The sequence below is a fragment of the Rhagoletis pomonella genome, unplaced genomic scaffold (genome assembly GCF_013731165.1).
Source record: "Rhagoletis pomonella isolate Grant_MI unplaced genomic scaffold, Rhpom_1.0 Rhpom_scaffold_00002, whole genome shotgun sequence".
Lineage (NCBI taxonomy): Eukaryota > Metazoa > Arthropoda > Insecta > Diptera > Tephritidae > Rhagoletis > Rhagoletis pomonella.
In genome coordinates, this window is record NW_023458556.1 from 67,662,650 (window position 1) to 67,688,799 (window position 26,150).

At 36.6% G+C, this 26,150-nt stretch overlaps 3 protein-coding genes and 1 long non-coding RNA gene across 4 annotated transcripts in view; 3 read left to right on the forward strand and 1 right to left on the reverse strand.

Moving 5' to 3' along the window:
* LOC118734014 (chromatin assembly factor 1 subunit A-B) overlaps positions 1-6,096 on the forward strand; it is a 9,543-nt gene extending 3,447 nt beyond the window's left edge. Inside the window, exons 2-4 of the mRNA XM_036463698.1 lie at positions 1,100-2,435; positions 2,491-2,663; positions 2,886-6,096. Of these exons, the coding sequence (XP_036319591.1) occupies positions 1,100-2,435; positions 2,491-2,663; positions 2,886-4,262 (2,886 nt within the window). The 3' untranslated portion in view covers positions 4,263-6,096. The remainder of the gene's footprint in view (positions 1-1,099; positions 2,436-2,490; positions 2,664-2,885) is intronic.
* On the reverse strand, positions 4,948-5,566 carry LOC118734015. The gene has a single exon (XM_036463699.1). It carries the CDS (start codon positions 5,530-5,532, stop codon positions 4,948-4,950), a length of 585 nt encoding a protein of 194 aa, XP_036319592.1. The 5' UTR covers positions 5,533-5,566.
* Positions 6,097-9,866: 3,770 nt separating the features above from the next.
* The window catches only part of LOC118754438 (mitosis initiation protein fs(1)Ya), a 25,383-nt gene continuing 9,099 nt past the window's right edge, over positions 9,867-26,150 (forward strand). Inside the window, exons 1-3 of the mRNA XM_036489317.1 lie at positions 9,867-9,884; positions 9,946-10,239; positions 10,323-12,255. Of these exons, the coding sequence (XP_036345210.1) occupies positions 9,867-9,884; positions 9,946-10,239; positions 10,323-12,255 (2,245 nt within the window). The remainder of the gene's footprint in view (positions 9,885-9,945; positions 10,240-10,322; positions 12,256-26,150) is intronic.
* On the forward strand, positions 19,709-21,200 carry LOC118734017. Its single transcript, XR_004992317.1, has 3 exons — positions 19,709-19,823; positions 19,896-20,130; positions 20,198-21,200. It is a non-coding gene; the product is annotated as an uncharacterized LOC118734017 (long non-coding RNA).

The window sequence follows — 26,150 nt, forward strand, 5'->3', positions numbered from 1 at the left end:
GGTATCAAACGAGATAAACAAGATGCATTATTGTAAAAATATTTTTGGAGGGTTGCCATCTTTTCAAAAAGATAAAATAAATTTAAATGACACGTCGAATAAAATATGAAATATACCAATGGGATTTTGATATGAAAAAAGAGGTGTAGGCAGTAGGATAATTGACTCGGTTTTTCCTAACTGGTTTCCACCGTTTTTTTTTTTTTGAAATCTATAGACGGTTTTTTTTTCGAAATCTTGATTTTTCGAATATTGCTTAAACCGGATTTTTTGATGGAAAAGGGGTAAAAGCTAGTATTTAATAGTTGTATAATTAAAGAGATAACTTGGTATTAACGAACGTAAATTAACATTTCAAAACTTTTACTATATTGAAAAAACTAACATATTTAAAAAAACCCAAAATGTAAGGGAACTACCGATATTCGAAATGACACATTTAGTATATGTTAAGAAACAAACACATAGATAATTTTAATTTTTTCAAAAATTTAACCTCGACCACTTATTCGAAAAAAAAGTTTTTTTCGGCGTAATTTTGCAGAACTTTCTTTTTCCTTCTTAGGAACTCTAGAACTTTTGAAAAGCTACTCCTACTCTGAACACTTAATTTTTATTTTTTTCAAACATTCAACTTTTTCTGCTTTTTTTTTGTCATTTTCGACGTATTGCAGCTTTTTCGACCTTTTTCATTTCGAAAGGATACGATTTCGACATTTTCCGTTTCGGCAAAACATTTCGAGATTTAAAAAAATTTGAAATTTCGACATTTTTATTTTCGACTTGTCTTACGGAACCCATTAATTTTATGTAGAAATCTCCAAAAACGTAAATTTTGAATTACATCTCAATATTATTAAACGTGCGATTTGTCCTATTATGTTTATTACACTTTGATTTATATGTAGTTATCGTGTCCGATCGCCCTTCACACAATATTTTTAGCTGAATATAGAAAGATCCTAGCTAATTTTTTCTCAAAATGTTGTTTTGTACGAAAGTCTATAGACTTTCGCATTTACATTAATAACTTGATTATGATTGTTAAGATTTGTAATATAGATAACTTTAATGTATTATTTGCTTTATTTTAATTCAGGCTGAAGGGGTAATCAATTTGGATTCGAATAAAGTGTGCACTACCACTGTCGAAGAAGTAAGCAATTCAGGATCGGAAGTGAATTCCAATGTTTTAGTACTAGAAATTGGCGGAATCGAAACTGATGTTCTTGACTCAGAATTAGACAGCAGATGTAGTTCTATTACGATTGCTTCAAAAAGGGGCGCATCAGATCATGTAGTTCAATCTCAAGATGGAGATAATGTTGCCAATAAACGTGAAGAATCTAATTCTTCGAAACCTGCGTCTGTACAATCTAGCAAAGACAAAGTCCAGAGCCATGATTCAAATAGTTCTACAGTAAAAAGTGATAAGGATGTAATTTCGGGTTCCGCAACTAAGATTGAACCTACGGCAACAGAAGGAAAACAATCAATAGAAAAGATCACATCGTCAACGGAAGATTTCCAGGCAAAAGTTACCGATAAAGAATCCGCAGATATCTCTGTTGTTATCGCGAGTTCTTCAGATTCTGAAAATTCGTCTACGGTCAATGAGGAATCAAAATCGTATGCTGAGGAAAGCGCTCATAAAGTTCGAGGCACCCCAAAAATAACTAAGGAAGATTCAAATACGGCGCTGAAGAAAAACCTAACACCTAAGCAAATTAAATTAATGGAACAGCGGCGCAAAGCGCGTGAAGAAAAAGAGCGCCGGTTGCAAGAAGAAAGAACGCAAAAACAGCGCGAGAAAGAAGCCAAAGAGTTGGCAAAAAAACGAGAACGAGAAGAACGTGAGGAGCAGCGACGCAAAGAACGGGAAGAAAGGGATGATCAAAAGCGCAAAGAACGCGAAGAACGTGACGAACAGAAACGTAAAGAGCGAGAGGACAAGGAAAGGAAGCGTCTGGCAGATCAGGAGGCCAAAAACGAAGAAAAGCGGAAGCGGAATGAAGCAAAGGAAGAAGAGTTACGTAAAAAAGAAGAGGAGCGTAAACGCAAGGAAGGCGCAGATTTGAAAGCCAAGAAGGAGGCGGAAGCTTTTCAAAAGTTCTTCAAAACAAAATGCATATCAAATGGAGATGGTGATGCAGGCCAGCAGCAGGCGTATCAGGATGATGGTTGTGATCCTGAAACACTCGCCTTTCGTCCATTTGAAGTGAAAGGTGATATGAAGTTGGCACCTGTACGTCGCAAACAATTATCCCCAGAGCGAAAGCAGCAACTAGACTCATGCGTTGATGCGTGCATGGACAGCTTGCCCAAAAGCCAAGATTTGTACCTAGCGGAATTGAAAAATGGCAAAGTAAACCCTGGTAGATGGAGACGCATATCAGTAGATACGAAAGCATCTGATGACGACATTCAAATCATAGGTTATTATACTTACTTAGTTATAAAGAACTCGCCAATTAATTATTACCTTTTCAGATGATGATCTTGATCGTGCAGGATTGGCAATTGTTGAGGAAACACACGCTCCCATTGAAACCTTTCGGGCCAAATTTTATAAATTCCATGAGAATCGTAGACCACCCTATTACGGTACTTGGAGGAAAAGAACGAGCGTTATAAAGCCAAGGCGCCCATTTGTACAAGATACGGTCAGTTTTGTTTGCGATTAAATTTTGTAGTTTGAATTATGCTAGGTAAAATTCATAAGAAATTTCACAGTTTGGATATTTTTATGTAGAAATATTTAGACGTAGAAAAAGTAATGCTTGATATTAGTACATTTAAAGAGACCGCTTCATTGTTTACTGGAACTGATAACAATAGCAACAACTTCTGAAACTAAACTATTTTTTCCTTGTATTTTTATTTAGAAACATTTTGACTATGAAGTCGACTCTGACCTTGAGTGGGAAGAAGAAGAGCCTGGCGAATCCTTAGATGGCAGTGATGACGAAAAGGAGAAAGAGTCGGAGGACGAAGACTATGAGGTTGATAATGAATGGTTTGTTCCACATGGCCATCTCAGCGAAGAAGAGTTGCAAAATGAAGATGAGGTTCTCGATGCAAATACACGTGAGGCACAAAAGGCTAAACTGCGAGTGCTGCAACAAGAGTTTGCACAAGAGATGAAAAAGAAAACGGAAAAAATCAAGCCACGCCTTATTGGCTGTATTTGGATAGATGAAAACGGCAATCAACCCGCGTTGTGTCCGAAAATTATCTGGGATACCTTAAACATCCGTGCAATGTTATGCGAACGTCCACCACTACTGGAAGATCCTGAAGTACCCGAAAAGAGTGAACTTGGTTCTCCAACATCCAACGGAAACGAGAAAACGGTTGAAAAGGTGAAACCCATCAAATTAACCGATCGAATGCTGAAGGACTTAGTGTGCCTAGTACACGGCAATCAACATTCCAAAAACTTCCTAATAAAAGAATTTATAGCGTTCTTGGAAGCCAATGAGGAATCTATAAAGAACGGAGAAGTTCGGGGACCCATCAAATCGATAGTACGAGAAAAAATTGACGATTTTGCAGAATGGACAATTACAGATTCGGTAAAGGTTTTACAAAATAATAAGAAGAAAAATAAAAAACGTTTGTGCTGGGTTGTATCTGCCGATGTATTAAAAAAGATGGATTTGGAAAATCTGGGTTTACGTAACACTTGGAAGTACACATTGCAACCAAGAGTCGGAACGGATGAAAGTACACGGGCTGAGATTGAAGTTGAAAAAGAAGCAACTGCAAAAGAAACGACAGAAGTAGTTGGTAATGAGGAAAAGGAAGGAGAGATCGAAGTAGAGTCCAAAACAAAAAAAGGAAAAAATAAATCGGCCGGCCATCCTAAAAAGGAGAAAAAGGTAAGAAGTAATCTTGAAATAACTCAGTTCACAAAAGTTCTAACAGCGAAGACGGATACGCTTAAATCTCCTAAAACTGTAAAAACGGCACAGACAACAATAGATTTAAAAACAACTTCTGATGAAAGCAAACCAATAGCGGAAATAACCACAACAACAACTCCTTCACCAGCAGAAGCAACAACAAAGGTTAAAAAGCGGGTGCCTCTTCTAATGTCTGTGGCGCGTGGACAACAAATATCACAACCAACAAAAAATGCTCTCATCAGCGAATTTCTACAGAAGTCCTCTGCGGAAAAAGAAGCGAGTTCTAGTAAGAATGCCAGCGCTGCTCCAAACCCCGTTTCTAAAGGAGTCGTCGAAGTGATCGAACTCGACTAATCTACTTGTAGTGTTTAATTTAGTTTTATTTTTTATCGTAGTACTCTCATACATCAACTATCCCCTTAGTTTACCACATTCTACTTGCATACGTAAACAATATACATATTCAAACGCGCGAATAGTTGGTATGGTCAATGCATTTAGTTAAGTATTTAATATCCAACTGCAGACATGGACAGAATATATCCAAGCAAATGTTCTCAATCAAATACTTACCCCGGAAAATATAGTTGTTGTAACAGCATACTGATTCCCCGAAGAACATTTGTGGAAAGATGCTGAAAAGTGACAGTCCTTGGCCAGATATGAATCTGGGTCGTTCCGTTTACGTAGACCCGACTGTCGTAGGAACGAGGTTTCGGGAATGAAGCTGAACTGACAGTCCTCGAACAGATATGAATCTGGGCCGCTCAGGTTACGTAGACCCGACTGTCGTGGGACGATCTGTTTAAATTGGTTAGTTTACTAAATTACTATAAACTATTGTTAGTTCCATATATTCTTATATAGACATGGTCAGAAAGAGTTAAAAGTTGTATTTCGTTTATGCGTTAATGTAAAATACATATACTTACTTATATGATTAACGAGTTAATAAGAAATTAAATTTACAGAAAATGCAGAAATTACTTACAAAAATCAGTCTTTCACTCATATAGACGCATTATTCATTTTAACCTAATCATTCAATATCTGATGTAAGCATTTTGCTCTCAAATCGTCGAAACCATTTCCATTTCATTAGGCGTGTATGAATCCACAAACCTCCGAAGTACAGAGTAAATCGATTCTTCCCTTCAATACCGTTTTCCTCTGCTTTAGCGACAGCGATATCTGTAAATAATATGTCAGCGGCGAGCACCGAATGCAACAAATGAACAACTCCGGTGACAATGGCAGATATGGCTTGAAACTTGGAGTAATTAAAAAGCGAGTGCGTAGTCTCATCCTCGATTATCTCTAGGTCGGACAAGTAAATTAAATATAAATCCTTTTCGGCGTGATACATGGTTAGTATTGATGCAAGAATGTAGCCAAAGCAAGCGAAACCGTTCCAAATCACTTCCCGTATAAACGATGGATCGTTTTCCATGCAAAGATTTAAGCAACCAAAAAAACTGATGCATGTGGATACCGAAAAGAGGGTAATGTAAAGATATAAATCCTGCGAGACTGCCACATTTAGAAATCCTTCGATTTGTGTTCCCATGCAGAGGCAGCCTAAACAGCCCTCAATCAGCTTAAAGCAAAACCAGACGACACGCATTGTTGGCGCTAGTCTTTTTTCAAAGGAATTGAATTTGCGTACAATAAATTATTTTTTCATAGAAAAAAATAGCCTTTTGTATGACTTAAAATTACACATGAAAAATTATGGTTCAATAAAAAAAAAATATTTGGCCCTCGTGTTTGTCGAGCTTTTCCTCCAGTTTGTGGTGCGATTCCTAACGGCAAATTTTGTTTATGCTTATCTTTCCTGCTAGTAATATCTGAGGTTTGCCATTGCCTATCGAAGGCGACCGCTGCAATAAAAAACTTCAATCATGATACAAAAAAAAATATTTATTCATAAATTTATATCTGAAAATTTTAAATCTTTATTTTAAACTTACGTTTAATTGGTTGACCTCACGTGTGTGTTAAAATTTTTCGCTTTGGGTTAATCGTTTGGACACATTAGCCCAAAATTATTGTACAAATAACCTAGGCGTATCCAACAAAATACCTTTGCTTATTCAAATTTCGATTCTTAGAGCAAAATGTTTGTAAATAAACAAAAAAATTAATAACAAAATTTGGAGCATTTTAGATATTGGATACGGTAGCACGAAATGTCACAATCTACTTAATTGTCAGGTTGTTAATATGGCGACGAAAAGTGACAATGGAACTACCTTCTTTTTAGTATCATGGGGTAAAATCGTGATAAAAACATTTAATGGTAATAGACGGAGAGCTCATGATCAAAAAACTCATCATACTTCAGATCGATTGAAATTTTTTGTGAGCTTAGCTTGTTAATATATAAATCGAGATCCGGAGGGCTGGCTGCTGAACAGCGGTCTTGATTATGCGTTTTAAACTATTGAAGATGTCTATGAAAAGCATGTAATACTATGTAATATGTACTATATTGGCAGTAAGAGCTAGTACCGTCCGAAAACACTACAGTACAGATATATCAATAAACACGTTTGAAAGAAAATGAACACATACGTTTATAAATAAACATGTACACAACACTCATCCAAAAACGGCACTCACGTACACAATACATTGACAAAAACGGTACTAGACTGTCTCGCTTTGATTACGAAATGCTTACACATTGAGAATCTAGCTTACTGCCAATATAGAAGTATTACATATATGATGAAAACCGATTACTCAACATATTTCAGATGACTTGAAATTTAGATAGAATTTTATTTGCAGTGTATAGAAAATGGTGGTCTTAAGGTACGACCGCACTAGGCGACGCGACACGACACTACACAGCGCGGCAAAATATTCTTTGCATATATTCTTATAGAGCAGCCGTGCCCAGCGCAGGGCACTTGCCTATTGAATTCTGCCAACGCAGGGCACTTGCTTATGGAGTTCTGCCGGCGTTGGGCATGCCTGTTATAGAGCATACCACTCTACGCTGCAGCGGAGCTACGCGACGCGACGCTGCGCGGCAAAGTTGATCAACTAGGCAAAAATGTCGCGTCGCGTGGTGTCACGCAGTTCCGGTGCCGCATAGTGCGGTATACCCAGCGGAGCGACATAACATTTCGTAATATATTTTTAATTTGAAGAAATTGATTTCGAATTGTGAGTGAATATTCACATGCATTTCATTCAAGAAAATTTTATGTAAAGAAACATTAAATTCGAGGAGAATTCGCCAAGGAAAATAAAAATAAAAGGCATTAGCATTACATCAGCGTCACTGGCATCCATCTTGTTTGAAGGTTTTGATGTAAATAAATAAAAAAAAAATTGCAGCAAAGTGTCGCGCCGCTGCAGTTTCAGTGCGGTATACCAAAAAGTGTCGCGCCGTGTCGCTTAGTGCGGTCGTACCTTTAAAGTACTGCCAGCCCATGATGAAAGTGCATTGTTGCACCGATAAGTCAACATACTTCAGATGACTTGAAATTTTGATAAAATTTTATTTACAGTGTATATAAAATGAATTCAAAGTTGGCTGCCAATTCTGATGGCCTTAAAGTACTGCCAGCCCATGTTGAAAGTGCATTTTTGCACTTATAAGTCAACATACTTCAGATGACATGAAATTTTGATAGAATTTTATTTACAGTGCGTATAAAATGAATTCAAGGTTGCCTGACATCTTTAACCGCTAAAAACGCATAATCAAGACCGCTGTTCAGCAGCCAGTCCTCCGAATATCGATTTATATATTAACAAGCTAAAAGCACAAACAGACGGCAGCGTTGATCCGGATCAACTCGGGAATTAACTGCAGTTGATCCGGATTAAGTCCGAGTTAATCCGGATCAACTCTGCTGTCTGTTTAAGCTTTAAGCTCACAAAAAATTTCAATCGATCTGAAGTATGATGGGTTTTTTGGTCATGAGCTCTTGGTCTATAAAACCGCTCGCTCAATTTGTTCGCCATTGGGTTTTTCTGACTGTTCCTTGCAAGGCATACTAAATAAGGTAGAAGTGATTTTGACATTTCTCTCTTTTGAACACCGACTATAATGTCAAATCATGAATAACTTTTAACCCTTTTCAAGTTGCATTTTCTAATTTTCATTTAAAAATTTAATTGTGTGCTTTGAGATAGTTTGAATTGTGTGATTTTTTTTTTGTTTTTCGACCACATGCATTTATAGATACATACATACATATACAAAAATGAAAAGGAGCAGGAACTACGAGCGTGGCAAGAGCCAAGGCGTTAAAGTGGTGCTATACTTAAAGACGTCTAGTTGCGAAGTTAGAAGACTTCGTTGTGAGAACAGCTGCGTTGTTCAATTGGAATATTCTTCCCGTGTCTGTGAAAGTCATTTCAGCATGATTTTATTACTGGCCCACTTAAACGGGAAAGAGATCTGTCATTGCAAAAATTTTATCAAGAAATTGTTAGAGTTAATCTACATATAAATTTACAAGAAAACGTTGAATAAATTTTTTATAAGTGCCGGATGTTCTTTGGAATTAAATATTAAAATAAAAAAACTAAAGGCGCAAAGGCATTGGGCGAATAAAAACAAAAATTTTTGTAAAACAGTTCCATAAAACATTTCTTTCATTTTATTTGCGTGGTTTCCTTTATGAGGCATTCGTTTCTGTCCATATGTATATGTGCATATAAAATGCGAATGCAATTAAAATTTTTTGAAGGTATATTGAAGTAATTCTTAAAATTAGTAAACGTACATATGTATGCATTTATGCTGATGCGTTTCAATTGATACTAATTTGTAGCAAACATAGCCCTCGCACCTCAAAAGGTTAATTTGTTTGTTTACAGTTTTTTGACATTATAACTAGCTACAAGAGAGCTCGAGCTAGTTGTCACTTCTACCTTATTAAACATGCCTTGGTCCTATTGTAGTTTACAATGATTTTTAATTTTCGAGTTTAATTAATAAAAATTAAAAATAATTAACATTTAAGTTTCATTTTTTCGCTCAAAAATAGACTATTTTATGATTTTTATTTTTTCACTCAAAGATAATAATTATTATTGAGTCTTATTTTTTCACTTAAGAATAATGATCATTCGAAAAACTCAAAAGTTATACCACCCTAATAAAAGGAATAAGTCCCAAAATTTTGCGCCTTTATGGCCTTTTCAATTTTATAAATAATCATATAATAAAACTCAACAATAATTATTATCTCATAAAATAATGATTAAATGCTGATTTAAATTATTTTTCTCATAATGATTACCATCCCTGCTAAATACTTAACAATCATCAAAGGTCTACCGATTTAATCACTATGATCCGTGCTTTGTAAGATATAGCTCCCATGCAGCTGTTAGATGAAGAATCAGTCATATCGGAGATATCACTCATAGACTACCGTATCGATGGTTTGTATAGTAGACTTTGTTTGATTGTTGAGTATATATGTATGCCCACAAAATTTCATTGTTTTTAGCTGTCTAACTAAACCTCATACCTGAACAATCATGTGATCTTCTTTTAAAGATATCTTGAAAAAGAGATCTGATAGGATTTTAAGAAAGTTATTTTCCAGCAACTCAGGTCATTATGCAGAGAGCCTTGCCTGGACTTTTTAGGTACATGTCAGACTAACTTATTTTTAGTATACAGACGCCGTGTAAAATTACCAAAGCTGTTTTCTACAGAAGTTGTCATCACTTTTGTATTTTGCTTTATCAGTTTCCACTTATTGGTATTTAGCAGGTTAAATACCGCAGATGTTAGTGCACAACAACACAGTCACCAAGTACTACTGAAAATCCGTTAATTCAGCTAAAGTTGATTTCGTCTAACAATGTCCATGTCGTTCAAGTGTGGTTGAATACATTTTTTATATTTATTGATTTAAGTGTTTTAAGAAAAGATATACGATTATCAAAGATTTTTTATTTATTTTTCGTGCATAATTAACTATGAAAGTACACAGCGATGTAAGTAAAAATAAAATGAATATTTTTATTAAATCGAGTTCTAGCCAAAGTTCATTTAAAGGTTATTTGTGGAGTGTGTAAAAAAGTCTTTTGTTGTGCCGAGTGCCGTTACAAACATGAAATAAAAACACATGCCATCATTGTGGAGAAACCCAAGGTTAAAAATCAAGTGGACGGAAACTTAGAGCCTACCAATTTAGGGGATCCTTTGAAAGAAAGCGAAACTAGCAAAATATTTCTCTTCTGCCCGCTTTGCGAACGTAAACCAATGCCGCTGCAACGGGACATGTACGCAGAGATGTTGGCGCACGTTGAGCAACATCATCTGCCGCTGCGCTGCCGGAATTGCACTAAGGTTACCATACCTATATAAATAAATATGATTTTCAGGAGGCGAAGCCTTACAGCTTATAATACAACGTATTTATGTCCCTACAGGTCTACAATCGCATTGATGAATTGCAAAATTTCTCCAAATGTACTCACACAACCGTCCCAATATGTTGTTATCCTGAACAGGGTTGTTGCGATCAGACCTGTGACACAGTGACCACCATGCAGAAAGACTTAGCCAAAGTGACAATTTCTACGCAGACTTCCCCACAGCGCCGTCAAAACGGCGAATTCCACGAGACACCGATGTCCATAATTAATCTGCGTTGGAAAGCCAAGAGTAAGCTGAAACACGAGGAGTTTGTTAGTGACAGCATTTCCTCCTTGAAGAATATATCATCAATCAATAGTAGCTCAATGCGTCGGAGTTTGGATGCCATTGTCAGACCTAAGGGGCAACTAGTGCGCACAACCTCGACGCCAGTGCATGCGGAGCTGCTTTGCACCAAGCATACCGAGCGTACTTTTAATGCCTCTGGTGGCCAGGTCTCGAGTATTTATCACACTGGCGCCGAATCAGACAATCACAGCCCAGCTCTGCCCGCAGTCGCTGCCGCAGTGACAAATACCGCTGGCGCATCACCAGCAAAGCCACATTTGGAAAGCATTAATCGCTACCTAAAAGTAGGCGGTCCACGTAGTAAGATGAGCGCTGTAACGCCCTTGCGACAGGTGATGTCAAAGAGCATACAAAAGGCATTCGCCGAACACGGAGTATTGCCATTGACACGGGCTGGTGATGCCGAGGGGCCGCCTTTACATAAAAAGATATTCGACTCACAGGCGACTGACAGCAGCAGCATTGGTGTGAGCTCCCCTCTCGATCTACGACTCTCGCCGGCTGTTCGCCGCACCCAAAGCGAAGAGTGCATGAGCCAGTTTCACTCGAGTACTGCCTCTGCGGCGCGAAAATCCAGCTTGCACCAAAATCTACATCATGAAGTACTGCGCTCTTCGCAGAAACTCACTACCACCGAGTCAATTGTGATCAGGCGCACCAAACACATGACCAGTGTAGCTAGTGGCATAAGCGATGAACTCAGCTCGAATGCGTCAAAGACTTCTGATAAATCTACAGCATCTTCATCGTCCGCTACTAGCAATAGCAGTGGTATATCAAGCTCCAGCGGCAACTCCGTCTATAAAACATGTGAGAGTATTGAAATCATTACTGCCACCACTGCATTCAGCGAGATCCAGCAGGACTATTATGCTGTCTCTGATCAACTTGACAGAGCAATGGAGAAAATTGTGCCCACGATGGAAAGTGTAGCGGAAGTGGTAAGCACTAATTTGGCGCCAATAACACCTATAACGCGCATACCAGGCGCACTCATAAACAAGAAGCTCATAAGATTTGATTCTCCTTGCGAAGAAGATGAGGACGCGGAAAATTCGAAAGAAATTGAAAACCATTTAGACAAGGAAAATCGCGTCGTGGTGTTACAAGCAGCGAATACACCGCAGTTGTCCACCTTACCGCATACGTCGCCAAAGCACAATCATAGGACAGCAGTTGCCGGCTCGAAGACTATGGCCAAAGTCCTGGAAACTCCGCACAGCACCAACTCTTCTGTCTCAGATGTTTTCTTCACGCCGAATGCTACACCTATCCGAACGAGTAAAACATGCGCGCCCACAGAAAATGTACAGCCACCAGACGATTTCAATAAAGGTGCAACACTTCGTCCCCCTTCGTTTGGGAAAAGTGGAAGATCTGCTGCTTTCAATCATATAGAAAACATTAATAACAATGTCATTGAAAATGTCGAGACCCCGCCTGAAATTACACCTAAACATATGATGACCCAAAAATCAACCTCCCCTCTCGCTCGCTCGTGGTCATTTGGAGCTTTACTAGGTTCCGTCATGCGTCTGAATTCAAAAGGCAAGGCAGCTGCGACAGAGAAAATCGAAACACCGCCAACTGAAGGGATACATTCTGATTCGCTAATTAAACGCTGCGCTTCCATAGCGGGTAAGTATAGCTAAATAAAACGACTAATCTAGGTATAGATTATATAAAATGCGGAGATGCTAGCACCCTGAACCATAACTAAACTGGTTAGTTACATTAGACAGCATATAAACAAGTTACCGAGTGTTGATATTTTTTAATATTCATAATCAGCCTTATCCTGAGTTTCGCTCGAAAACCAATTCACCCGAAAATTGTTCATCCCCCCATAGTGAACGCAAGGAAACTAAATGTGAAGAGTCAACCGGTTCGGGGAAAATGAAACTCATGATAAGGCTGAAGGATTTCAGATGAAATATTTTTTGTATTCTTCTATGAATATAGTCCAAGCTTTAACCAAAATCATATACTTAAATCAAACCTTATATAAAATTTAGGAAATTTCAACAAGAAGAAAGAAGATTTTTTTAATTTAGGATAAAGTTTGAAACATTGATTTAAAATTCAAAAATGCAAAAAAAATAAGCACATCCGTTGAGCTATTCCCGTGTGATTTGGTTATGAAAACATAAAATAACAAATTTTTGTATATGAAAGATAGAATTATCGGTTATTAAAACACACTTCTAAAATTCTTAAGTTAAATAAGGATCATAGCGTTATTTTTGGAAGACTTCTGAAGGGAAATAGTCTTATTCGATAAAAAAAAATATTCAATTTTAACGAATTTATAGAAATTCTATGAAAAAATTTATTTTCCCCAGGTAAAATATATGGGAAACTTCTAAGCCCCGGCGGCACCGATTTCAAAATAAAAAATACGTGTTCTTATTTTTGATATTCTTAAGTTCTGGGGGCGGAAGCAGGAAAAATCAAAACATTTGGACCGCCCTAATATACATGGAAAACTTCATAGGCTTCGAGGCAGCTCTAAATATCTCTTTTTTTAACAAAAAATAGGGGTATTCTTTTAACATTTAAATGTTTTTTTTTTACCACCCCAATGTATGTGGTCCTTAAAACAAATGGACGATTTTTTCAGTCTCACCCCCTCAATCCGTGGTACCACGGTCACAGATATCGCATACAAATTTTGGTCCCGATTGGATACGACTAAGGCGCGTCGCACAGGAGGCAAAGTTCAGATTCTTCTATAGAGACTCAAAAAATTTAAATAATTTTGTTTTCCTCTTATAACCAAAATCGATACTACCATAGCGGAAGGTATCACATATAAATTTTGGTCCCGATTGGAGTCGGTTTAGACGTCTTCATAGGGTAATCTGAAATTAGACTCCTGTGCGACACGTCTTAACCGACTTAAATCGGGACCAAAATTTATATGTGATATCACCGGTAGTATCGATTTTTAAAAAAAAAAAGAAATTCTAATTTTTGGAATTTCCATAGAGCAGAGGTTCCCAAACTTTTTTCTCGTAGACCCCTTCCTTAAATTGACTGGTTTCGGTGAACCCTCTGCTGATACATTTCTAAATATTCCCAAAGCTTGTAAAAAATTAAATGTGGAGATTAGATCTAACTATGTATGTAAATTTGCATCGCGGGTGAATTCAAAAACTAAACTCGAAGTGGCCAAAATAAAACTAAAATATTTTTTATTTCTATTTATTAAAATAATGTAATTACACACTTGCAAGTTTTAAAAAATGGAGCTCGTAAATCCATCAAAATACTCTCTCGCTCTGAGGAGTTATATTTTTTAAGAGCACCTCGAGCCCTATTGTTATTTACATTATCTTTATCATAAACTCTCAAATGTTCGGCTCACTCACGCCTTTGTACGTGGAGTATTTGTAAAATAGTTTATTTGTGTTGATGGCATCATTTTTATTTTTATCGCTCTGAGTTCTAAAGTGAGGCAGAAAATATTTATCACTCACATTTTTAAAACACAAAACTCAAAACCACGAAACGGCTAAGCTTTTTACGCCAAACTTTTAATTCAGAAACTGTCAATAGAGAAAAGAACGAGTCTAGAAAAATAGATGACAAACAACCAAGCAAGCAAGAAGCACAGTGAGGGCAAAAAACTAGATAGACCTTCTGAGATTGAAGGCAACATGAATTTTGCCCACCTGCATCCCCTCGAAGCCTCCCAGCCATTGATGAGTATTCACCCAGTTTCTGATGGTTGCTTCGATGACCGAAAATGGGTGTGCTAAAACTGGTTGTTGTCTGAGCCAATTCTGGCCAAATGGTCAGATGTCTCATTACCAGGTACTCCTTAGTGACCTGGCACCTAGAGTAAAGCAAGCTCGCTATGTTTACCCGCCATGATTTAGTCGAGACTTGCATTGCCGAACTAGTTTGGAAGTAGTTAGAGGGCTGGCCAATGCCTTAAATGCAGCTTGGTTGTCACTGCAGACACGTAAACTCCTTCCCCTCCACCTATGTTCCACCACGTAGTCCATGGCTTTGGGAATTGCACTTACCTCAGCCTGCAAGGCCAAAGTATATTCCCCAATAGAAAAGTGAAGCTTATTTCCATTAACTTCGAAAAAGACCCCAGATCATGACCCAGAGTCAGTTTTGGAGCCATCAGTGAAGATTCGACAATGTGTTAGTCCGGTCTCAGTGATGGAATTAAACAAGCATTCAGTCTCAGGGAACTCAACATTATAGAATCTCTTCAACAAGGGTAATGGTGGCGAACTATCCTGTAGCATTGAGAATACACAAGTGCTTAAATCTCTGGCGCCACCAATTTCCGCCACTCAGTGTTATACCAACATCCGGTTCTTTTTAGTCTGCAGGTGGCTTTTAAGTCTTCCCCACGTATGAAGACACAAGGTGACGGTAAGTGCAGCAGTGCGTCAAGAGCACTAACCACCACTAAAAAAAAAAAAAAAACAAGTAAGAAAGTCTAAGTTCGGGCGGAGCCAAACATTAAATACCCGGCGCAAGTATTAAATATATGTTTTGCACCTTTCCGAAAGCTACCGCTACATGGCAAGCCGGGGTGTATCAATTTTGAATAAATTAGCGTCCTTAAATTGCGAAATATTGAAGTTTCAAGCATTTCTGAAATTTACCGTTATATGAAAAGCGGCCGTAATTTTAGTCCGATTTCAATAATTTTCAACGTTTTGCTTTTATGTGGCAAGCACAATAACCATACCGAGCTTGGTACAAATCGGTAGAACGGTTACCGAGATACATATATGGTATCATAAGTGGGCGGTGCCAAGTCCATTTTCCAAAATTTTATCACAAACGTATTTCTTGGTAGAGAATTGGCAAGCATCAATTTTGAATAAATTAGCTTTAATATTTAATTTCTTTTTGTTATTTTATGGCCTTGTGGTGATTTCCGAAATAGCTATCACTTCTACCATTTTTTCAAATTATTGTTGCTTTTCCACAATAAGTTTTCACTAAAAACGGCCTCAAGCTCATAGAAATTGTTGAATTTAATATTTAATGATTTATTGAAGATTTTGTATTTCTCTAAATTACCGTTATATGGGAAGTGGGCGTGGTTATATTCCGATTTCGCCCATTTTCAATACCAACATACCTTGAATAAATGGAAACCTACATACCAAATTTCGTTGATATCTCAATTTTTGCTCGAGTTATCGTGTACACGGACGGACGGACAGACGAACATACGGACGGACAGACAGACATGGCTTAATCGACTTCTCTTCATTCTGAGCAATGGATTGACAAAGGTATGTGGTGCTGTCGGGCATAGTAACCATGGACACATCTATGTCAGCTTCTGGTTGAATTGTTGAGCCACAAGCTATAACTCCGCCTATTCCTGAAGAACTGGTTCTCAATCCAGTTAATGCAATAACAGCTTTTTCCCAGCCATTGAAAATATGCATTTTGTAAGGTCCACCACCCGGTTGCGCTTGCTTCTTCATTCGGACACGCTTAGGGATTACATGCCTTACTAATGAGAACTCTCAGGTGCGGAAACCCCTCTTCTACTGTGAAAGGTATACAACATTTATTGTGCATGTATGTAACTCCGGCTACGCCATCCACTGTATCTTTGCGCAGAACCCACATCGAAATTTACAAAAAATGTTTAAAACCGAATTTATTAATAAACCAGAACTCGGAACCTTTGATTTAAATTAAAGTTTAATCCTTTGACTACACGTGTATGTTAAAGTTTTTAGATTCGGGTGGTGCGTTTGAATACAACAACCAAAAATCATTGTTCAAATAACTAAACCGTACCCAAGTTTCTCGATAAGGGGCAACAAACATTATTTTTTGTTCGTTCATACCAAATGAATTTGATGGGCTTTAAAAAGATTCTTATCTTATTTGTAGCACCACTTTTGTTCAAATAAATAAATAAATATAAAGCAGTGGATAAAAATATACGTATATGCGAAACGCTAATTTATTTGTTAAAAAGAACACCCCTAATATTTCCTGCAAACACATCGATTTACATCTTTTTGACTCGTTTGGTTTTGGGCATGCCATTGTTACGAATTTCAAAAGTGCGAAGATACGATTCGGATTGCAGCATACCATTTCTATGATTCGTAGCAAAATCCGAATACGAAAGTGTTGCATATACCCCCCTAATATTATCTTTTTCGTCTCAAAATTATTATAAATACAAATTTTTAGTGAACAGTAGTTACTAAAATATAACAGTTTTCATGTTATATGGGAGGTAGGCGTGGTTATTATCCGATATTGCCCACTTTCAATACCATCCGTCCTACGCTGAAAAGAAGTACACATACCAAGTTTCGTTAAGATATCTCAATTTTTACTCGAGCTATCGTGTGCACAGACGGACAGACGGACGGAAAGACAGTCACCGCTTAATCAGTTTCTTTTTTCATTCTGATCATTTATGTATACAGTTGTCTATATCTATCTCGATTCGTTGTGGGCAAGTGCGCTCGGGTATAAAAATAAAATATATATTAAAACCAAAAAATGTTTTGGCAATCGCTCCAAACGAGGATCAAACCTGGCAGCTACCACTGTGCATACATACAAGTGACAAATGCTCTTCTTCTGCCTGGAAACCACCTAGAAAATACATAGAAATATCCTGTAGGAACGTAGAAATAACCTGTCAAAATGTTAGACAGGGTGTTTAAAGGGATGTAGAAAAAGACTAAGGTTATTAAGATAACCTTTATGATTGGCAAAATATGCATTGAATTAAATAAATTCCTATGTTTATATAGCAGTTTAAAATTTTAAAGCATTTTGGTCAATGACTCCTAAACTTAATATAACTTTTCTTGCTGGTTTTGTCAGAGTCCGAATTTGTTCATAAGTTAGCTAAGACTTCTGAAACAGCTGGCAACCCTCCTAAATATAGTTAAGAAATAAAAAAATCTCGTGCGTCTGATATTGTGTCAACGCCCCTAAACACAGTTCATAAATAAAGCATTTTTTAACCCATTTCATTTGATATCCATATTTTTAATAATTGTTTTAACTTAATGAATAATTAGAGTTCACCGTTTTAAACAGGTGGTAACCCTCTTTAACATTCTAAATATTCAAACTTAGGATATCTTACCACCTTTGTTTCACGTCATTTTTTAATATTTCATTTAACTTATGCATATTTTAATTCAATTATAATTTTAAAACATATGACAACTCTATTCAAAATATTTTAAAACCAAATCCTTGTCAACCCCTTTTCGACTTACACACATATTGCGATACAAATTTGAATTATGCATATAATTTCCTTAATTCAAGTTGAGTTTAATTTCTAAATAAAGTGCAGAAGAAAATATTTTTAACCCATGTCAATTTTTATCCATACTTTAATAATTCATTTGTTTTATTAAATAATTTGAGTTTAACTTTTTACACAGGTGGAAACCCTCTTCAATGTTATAAATGCTCAAACTAAATATTTCTTAATACTCCTTTGTTTGACGCCCATATTTCAATTTTTCATATAATTTAACTTAATTCGACTTTTCAAACAGATGGCAATCCTGTTCAAAATATTTTTAAACACAAACCTGGTTAAACCTTGTTCGTCTGACACTTGTATTGTGATACATGTTTAAATTATCTAATACTCCTAATTAAAATTGAATTTAGTTATAAAATCAGGTGGCAACCCTCCTACATGCAGTTTCGAAATAAAGTTTCTTCAAAGCAATTTTGATTTGTATTCATATTGAAGAAATTTATTTAACCTATTGCTTATATTTTATCTAACTTTGTAACAAGGTGGCAACCCTCTGCAAAATATTTTTAAACCACAACCTATTTCGTCGGACATCCATATCAGGATGTACATTTCAATTTGTCTGCCTTTATTTAAGTTGAACTTGCTCTTTGAAACACGTAGCAGCCCTTCTACATATAATTAAATAAAGCCTTTTCAAAACCATTTCGATCGATTTATTCAACTTAAAAATAATTTTAGCTTAAGTTTTTATCAGGTGGCAACTCTTTTTTAAAAAAATAAGAAGTTATTGCACATCCACAGGCCAAGCCCTTTAATTTGATACCTCATTTTGTAAAATCGTACGAACAGTACAGATCTGATATGACGAAAAAAGTTTCGCGTATTATGCATTCATATGTACATACAGTGTTGGAAAAAATAATAGAAACAACTTATTGGGAAATATTAAATCTATTATATCAACACTAGTTAAATATATTTCCTGGAATGGTGCACCCTGTACAAATACCAGTTAGTGGCATGAACCAACTAACAAGATCACGCAATCGGAAAAGAATGAAAAAAGTAAATTTCTGAGCGTTTTTGACATCTGCCTAAGAATGAAAACAAATAAAGAAAACGAAAAAGGCGCGGGGATTGAGTGCGATTAAATTGGTATTTCTTATAAAATATACAAAGTGAAACTTAATGACAATCAGCAAAAAAAAGTTCATAAAATATGGTTTTCATGATTGAGAGTGCTTTACAATCGCATATTATCGGCACGGGTCGATTTTTCATTGCCAACGTTCTGGCCACAAATGTGCGGCCACGTAAATTTAGGCCTTTTGCCAGACCAAACAAACGCACAAACTTGTTACAATCACAAAGCACTTCATTTTACATCACAAATTTCTGATAAATCAAAACTAAAATTAAAATCGCACATAAAACACATCAAATTGCTAAAAAAGCCACCTCGAAGCGATGTAAACAAAAGGGAAAAACATCAAAAACGCTACGAAAACTTTTTTTCTGAAATTCGATTACAAATACAACGAGGGCGGATTGCGTGATCTGTAGTCGTTGGTTCATGAGTTATGGTCTGATTATGCATACTTCGCACAACTTCGCATAAACTTCAAACTGTAATTTCGTATGTACTTTGTATGTATTTTGTATGTATTCCATTACCCAGAAATTAGCAGAACCTTTAAAAACTTAGCGATCTGTTGAGTTTAGATTTTTTCTTCACATTTTTTTAAGTTAAATTTCTATTGCCTGGTACAAATGGTTGTGCGAAGTTATGCGAAGTATGCATAATCAGACCTTTAGTGGTTGTTCTTTTGCAAAACATTTTATTCTGCTAGTTTGTCTCATTTTCACTTTATGTGCGAGAGAGTGAACAATTGAATAGTTGCGCTTGGAAAAAATAATAGAAACAAAACGTGTTTGTTGATATTGTTGCTTTTAAAAGGTAAATTATTTATTTTTGACATTTCTAATTGCGTTTTCAAAAAATGTTAACTAAATAAAAGCTATACTATAGGTTATTGAAACATAAAAAATAATAAAATGGACCGAGCTAAACACTGCACGGAATAGGAGAAGAATTAATAACGAGTAATTTTTAAGCAAAATAAAACCGACTTCATATCTCTTATAAAAATTTAGGAGTACCGTTATCGGATCCAAACCAGATTTGTATGGGGCGACCTCTGAGACACCACCTTTCCGATGCAAAAGAATTTTCGAAATCGGTTGACGTGGTCCAAAGTTATGCGGTAACATACATAAAAAAAAAATTAAAATAATATTCCGACGAATTGATAATCTCCTCCTTTTTTGAAGTCGGTTAATAAGTTGAAGAACACAAGGAAATTCGGATAGCAGATATGGTGGACTGTTCCAAAAAGAAGGTGTTCACTGTCATTCATAGCGTAAAATAACCAGAAACATGACGCAGAAAACGAAAAATTACTGCTGGCGATCAAAGGCGTTTAGTTCGGCATTGCAAAGCTAACCCTTTTCTGTCCTCAAGATAGCTGAAAACAGAATTTAATTTAGATGTAACAAGCCGAACCATTAGGTACAGATTGGAAGAAGGCAAACTTCCAGCCAGAATCCTTAGAAAGATACCGTTGCTGAGCCTTAAAAACAAAATCAGCAGACTTGCTTTTGCTAGAAAACAAATTTTCCGACAAAATTGGAAAAATGTGCTATAGCCTTAATAAAAAAATTAATATGTTCGGATGGAAAACATTACGTAAAACGTCCTTTGATCCACAATACACGAAAAAAACGGTTAAGCACAGCGGGGGTTCCATTATGGTATGGGGCTGCTTCCCGGAGGAAGGCGTTGGTCCAATATTTTTAATAAAGAGCAAAATATACGCGGTTGACTATGTAAACATATTACAGACGAAAAGGTTTCCCTATGCTAAAGAGGAAAACCATTGCGGTGGAAGTTACTGCAGGATAATGATCCTAAGCATGCATCGAAACTGGTAAAGTAGTGGTCGTCTCAATCGCCAGACCTCAACCCCATTGAACACCTTTGGGCAGACTTATCGAGCCTTTTAAAGCCAGCAAAAAAGACGAATTGAGGCGCCACATTCTAAAACAGTGGTATTCCATTCCGAAAGTGTTTGTGCAAACTTGGCTAATTCGATGCACCGAATATGCGAAAAGGTAATCAGACAAGGCGGCGGTTCAATAAACTATTGAAACAATAATATTTTTGTAAAAATTGTTGGGTCAAAGTTTAATTTATTTAGAAGTAATACCTTGTTTCTATTATTTCTCCCAGGCCAAAATTAAAAAATGGGCCACAATTTATTTATGGCTTATTGAATTTGCAAAAGAAGTCTAGATTTTAATTAACGTAAACAAAATGTACGAAATCGAAATGTTTGTATGGAAAATTTTTTATGCCCATACATTTGAATAAAATAAACATACTTAGAAGATATCAACCAATACATCCCATATACCAAAGGAAAGGAAAAACGTTGAGTTTTTGATTAAAGAAAACAAAATCATTCGAGCGGTTTTCGAGCATTTGGTATTAAAAAACATTAGCTAGTTTTTTCAAATATTTTTTGCCTTATACAGCTTAATATTTGTTGAATTCATATACACTTTGTACACGATAATATTTCAATTGCTCCAAGGAACCTATATACCGAAAATGAAAGTTATATCTGCAAATCACAAGTTGCTAGAGCACTTTAAAGGCTCAAAATTGACCCCAAAATAAGCCAATATTTACCGTTGTTTCTAAGACAGAAACCGAATTGGTCACTTACAAGAATGAATCTGTCGAAAGGCTTGGCATTTTATCTTTGAAACACCACACTTTTTTTTTAAATCGCTTCATCAGTTCTCGTGTAATGAGCGTTTTCGTGAAGCTCTAAAAATTACAACTACAACATTTGAGTTTAGCCTCTATATCGAACGTAAGACGTATTCTACCTAAAAAAAAACCTTTAAACGGACTCTGACAAAACCAGCAAGAAAAGTTATATTAAGTTTAGGAGTCATTGACCAAAATGCTTTAAAATATTAAGCTGCTATATAAACATAGCATATTTTGCCAATTATTAAGGTTATTTTAATAACTTTAGTCTTTTTCTACATGCCTTTAAACACCCTGTATAACAGTTTGACAGGTTATTTCTACGTTTTACATTTCTATGTAAATATTTTCTAGGCGGTTTCCAGGCAGAATAATAACACTTGTCACTTGAATGTATGCACAATGACCGCGGACGCCAAACTCGCTTCCTTGTTTGCTTACTTGTACAAAAGCCAACAGCTCACAGTGGTTCGGGTCGCAAATCTAGCTGGACGAAACTAGTTAAACAAATACTCTTTGATGGATTTTTACACCACTCCTTATCTAGGGGATTTTTTGGTCGCTGATAACGAATCTGAATTCCCTTATCAAAAATTGAAAATGGCGGATCCAATATGGCGGACGAAAATTAATACAAAATCGGTAATTTCTATGAAACTGGATATCTGGGGGTTTTCTGGGTCGCTGATTACGAATCTAAAGTCATTTACCAAAAATTCAAAATGTCGGATCCAATATGGCAGGCGAAAAATTTAAAGAATCAATAGATTTCCTGAAACTGGGCATCGGTGGGATTTCTGGGTCGCGGATTACGAACCTAAAGTCACTTGTCAAAAATTCAAAATGGCGAACGGAAATTTAAAAAAAAAATACATTTTTATGAAACTGGGTATCTGGAGGTTTTCTGGGTCGCTGATTACGTATCTAAAGTCATTTACCAAAAATTCAAAATGGCGGATCCAACATGGAAAATGTTTTGTTCAGAGATTATAATTAAAACGATTACAAATTTGTTAAAGTTTAATAAAAATATTTCGCTTTATATTTTGATTTTTATTTTCAGTTCACAATAACAATGACTTAGTACATTTTAAAATAATTTAATAGAACAGTTAATTCTCTAATAAAAATAGTCCGTATCATAACTATGCGACACCCACATATTGACTAGTTTTGACTATTTATTTTATTATTATTTAATCTTAATTACTTTTTTCATAAAAATGTAGTTTGTTCGTTATTAAAGAAATTTTGTAAATCCAGGTTTAAAACTTTTTTTTGTTGTTGAAGGTGTTACTCATATTCTCCATATAAAAAAAAATCATCGAACATACTTCGTATGGAAGAAAATGACTGACATCGTCAACAGAAAAAAATTGCCAAAAATCAATGAAAAGCCCTAGGTACTTCAAACTTGCACTTTGTTTTACCAAAGAACGTTGATAACAAGAAGGGACAACTCGTTATAATTGTAGCGAAAGTGCGCAACAGGGGCGTGCCTTCTCTTTTGCCCTAGTGCGTTTTTTGATTGGATGAAAAGAGAAGGCACGCCCCTGTTGCGCACTTTCGCCACAATTATAACATAACGAGTTGTCCCTTCTTGTTATCTACGTTCTTTGGTTTTACTAAAATTGAATGGGCTACAAAACTGCATACTGAATATCTTTCTAAGAAACCTAATTAAAAGCATCGAAATTTTTGCGAAAGTTTGTTTTTTTTTTTCAAATATTGCACAAAGTTTGAAACTTGGATTGATATGGTTTTTGTTAAAAACTAAAATTTAAGAACTCACCAAGAAACACAAATAAATTTCAGAAAAAAATTAAAGATTTGCATGCCTGTTGTATAATTTTTTAATATCAGGAAGCAGAATATTCGCGATTTAAGATTTGTTTTTTTTACTCGTACATAACCAAAGTGTTGACAACTCCACGTAGTTTTCTGTTTTAATACCGAGTATACTGTTTTAACACCGAGTCCACAAATTGCGTTATGACCTCTGAATCTATAGCGGAATAAGTGTAATTGTTGGTTTATAAAGCCAATTTGCAATTATTCAAATATTTGTGAGTGTAATTAGCAATCTTTTAAGTTAAATTTCAGTTTTTAAAATAGAGTTCTCAAATAGACGGCGTTGACTTACTTTTTTATCTTTCCATATGTTTAATGCTTTAATAAATGCAATTTCTATTTGAATGTATTGTCAGGAATGTATTCCAAGTACCATTAACTATTTTAAAAACAAAAATATTTTGACTTTCGTCCAGCTAGATCTGCTATCCGAACCACTGTGCAGCTGGCCGTTTTCACCAGTGTTGTCATCGAAAGTTCCCCTGATCCGAGTTAATTCCCAAAAATTTCGTGCATTTATTCGGCTAATTATGCGCATTTGAAAAAGGAAAATGCATGAGTTAATGGAACTAAGGGCTGTTTATCCAAATATGCGAGCCCTTTTGTCACCCGTATAAAGCTGTGACAGACGGCAAAGCTTATGCATTTAATCTGGTACACATATGCGCATAATAATTTTACCCTTACAGACGGCGGTAATGCGGGTAAACGAGCCGCAAGGTCGTGAGTTCGAGTCCCGCGGCCAGTAGAATTTTCATTTATTTCGTTTTCATTCTTTTTTTATAAGTTCTATATATTTTTACGTTGCTTTCAGTTAGTTGTTGTTGACTTTTTAATAAAATTCAGTTCTAAAAATTTAAATTAACTAATAGTAAAATAAAAATAAAATAAAATGATATCAAATAGAGCAAACGAAAGTAAAATAACGTAAAATGATATATATAAATCAAATGTGTAAAATAAAAAAAAAATATAAAATAAATAATAAAAACTATTTTTTTTCGCAATCGCTCCAACCGAGGATCGAACCTGGCAGCTACAGGCTTGTAGCCCGCAGCTCTTACCACTCGGCTACCGCGGACACGAAACACAGCAGCTGGCCGTTTTTACCAGTGTTGTCATCGAAAATTCCCCAGATCCGAGTAAATTCCCAAAAATTTCGTGCATTTGTTCGGGTGCTTATGCGCATTTTAAAAAGGAAAATGCATGAGGCAAAGCAAATAAAGGCGGTTTATGCTAATAATCGAGCCCGTTTGTCAACCGTATAGGAATCGTCTGGCCAAAAACATCTGAAACATATGTAAATATGCACCACCGAACAATTTTCGCATAACAGACAGAAATATTCAATGTGCGAGAGGGATACGAAGTTGCGGAAAGAGGAACTACTTCCTCGATGGATTCCTTGCCACAGATAAAAAGCGGCTCAATAGAGGCAATATTAGGTAGAAGTAGAATTATCGATATTCTCAAATTAAGTAAAGTTTCACCTATTTATGGCGAAAGCGTAAGTGGCAGAAAGTGTTTAGTTCTATAAGTTCCGCATTTGGAAAACGCCACTGTAAAAGAAACAATTGCTATTGTGATGTTTTAAAAAACAGTAAATATGCATATGACCTTAATATAACAACTAATTTCTATCTTTTGCTACGATTTGATCCCATTGCTGGGACGGGGGTGGTTTCGCAACCGAATACACGTTTATATATCGAGCCGCTTGCTCCAAAACAGACGCCGCTTGCTCCAAGACAGACGCCGCTTGCTGCCGCACCTACTGGTGAACAGACACTGCAGACGTCAGTTACAAATTTCAAACTTCCCTCAACCACCAGAGGGAGTCACTATTGTCTCTTATGCTGACGATTGCTCGATTATGGCGCCTGGGAATGGAATTAATGGCTTGTGCTTGAAAGTAAACGGTTATATCGCCGAGTTTTCTCGCTTCTTCACTGCAAGGACCCTTACCCTCTCCCGTACGAAATCCTCGGCAACTTTATTCACCACCTGAACGTTGGAGGTCAGACTGCAACTGGGTATTCACGTTGATGGCGAAACAATACCGACGGTGAATAACCCTAAATCTTCGGAGTCATCTTCGACAGTCTGCTCTCGTTCTCGGCGGACACAACCGCAATTGTCAACAGAGTACAGCGCCGCAACAATGTCCTCAAGTCGCTGACCGGCAGCACTTGGGGCAACGACAAAGAAACGTTGTTGGCAACATACAAGGCAATTGGCCGGCTGGTTCTAAACTATGCAGCGCCCGTGTGGTCGCCGGGGACCCGTAAGACGCATTGTATGAAGCTACAGACCTGCCAGAATACGGCACTTCGGACATCGACGGGATGCCTTCTGATGTCGCCCCAACACCACTTCCACGACGAGCCCCAGTTGCTCCCAATCAAGGAGCATTACACAATGCTCTTCAAACAGTTTCTTGTAGGGAGCCACAGACGTGGTCACCCAAATAGACAGCTGCATGCAGAAGAGCCCTCGCAAAGGCACGTCCGGAGGCATCTCTATGAACTGACGGATGAATTGCAGAGGTTCATTAAACAACCGCTTTACCCAACCGCATACAGACAGGCCCTGACC

Excerpts from the sequence above, each read along its gene's own strand:
- LOC118734015 (XM_036463699.1), bottom strand. The coding sequence starts at position 5,532 with ATGCGTGTCGTCTGGTTTTGCTTTAAGCTGATTGAGGGCTGTTTAGGC.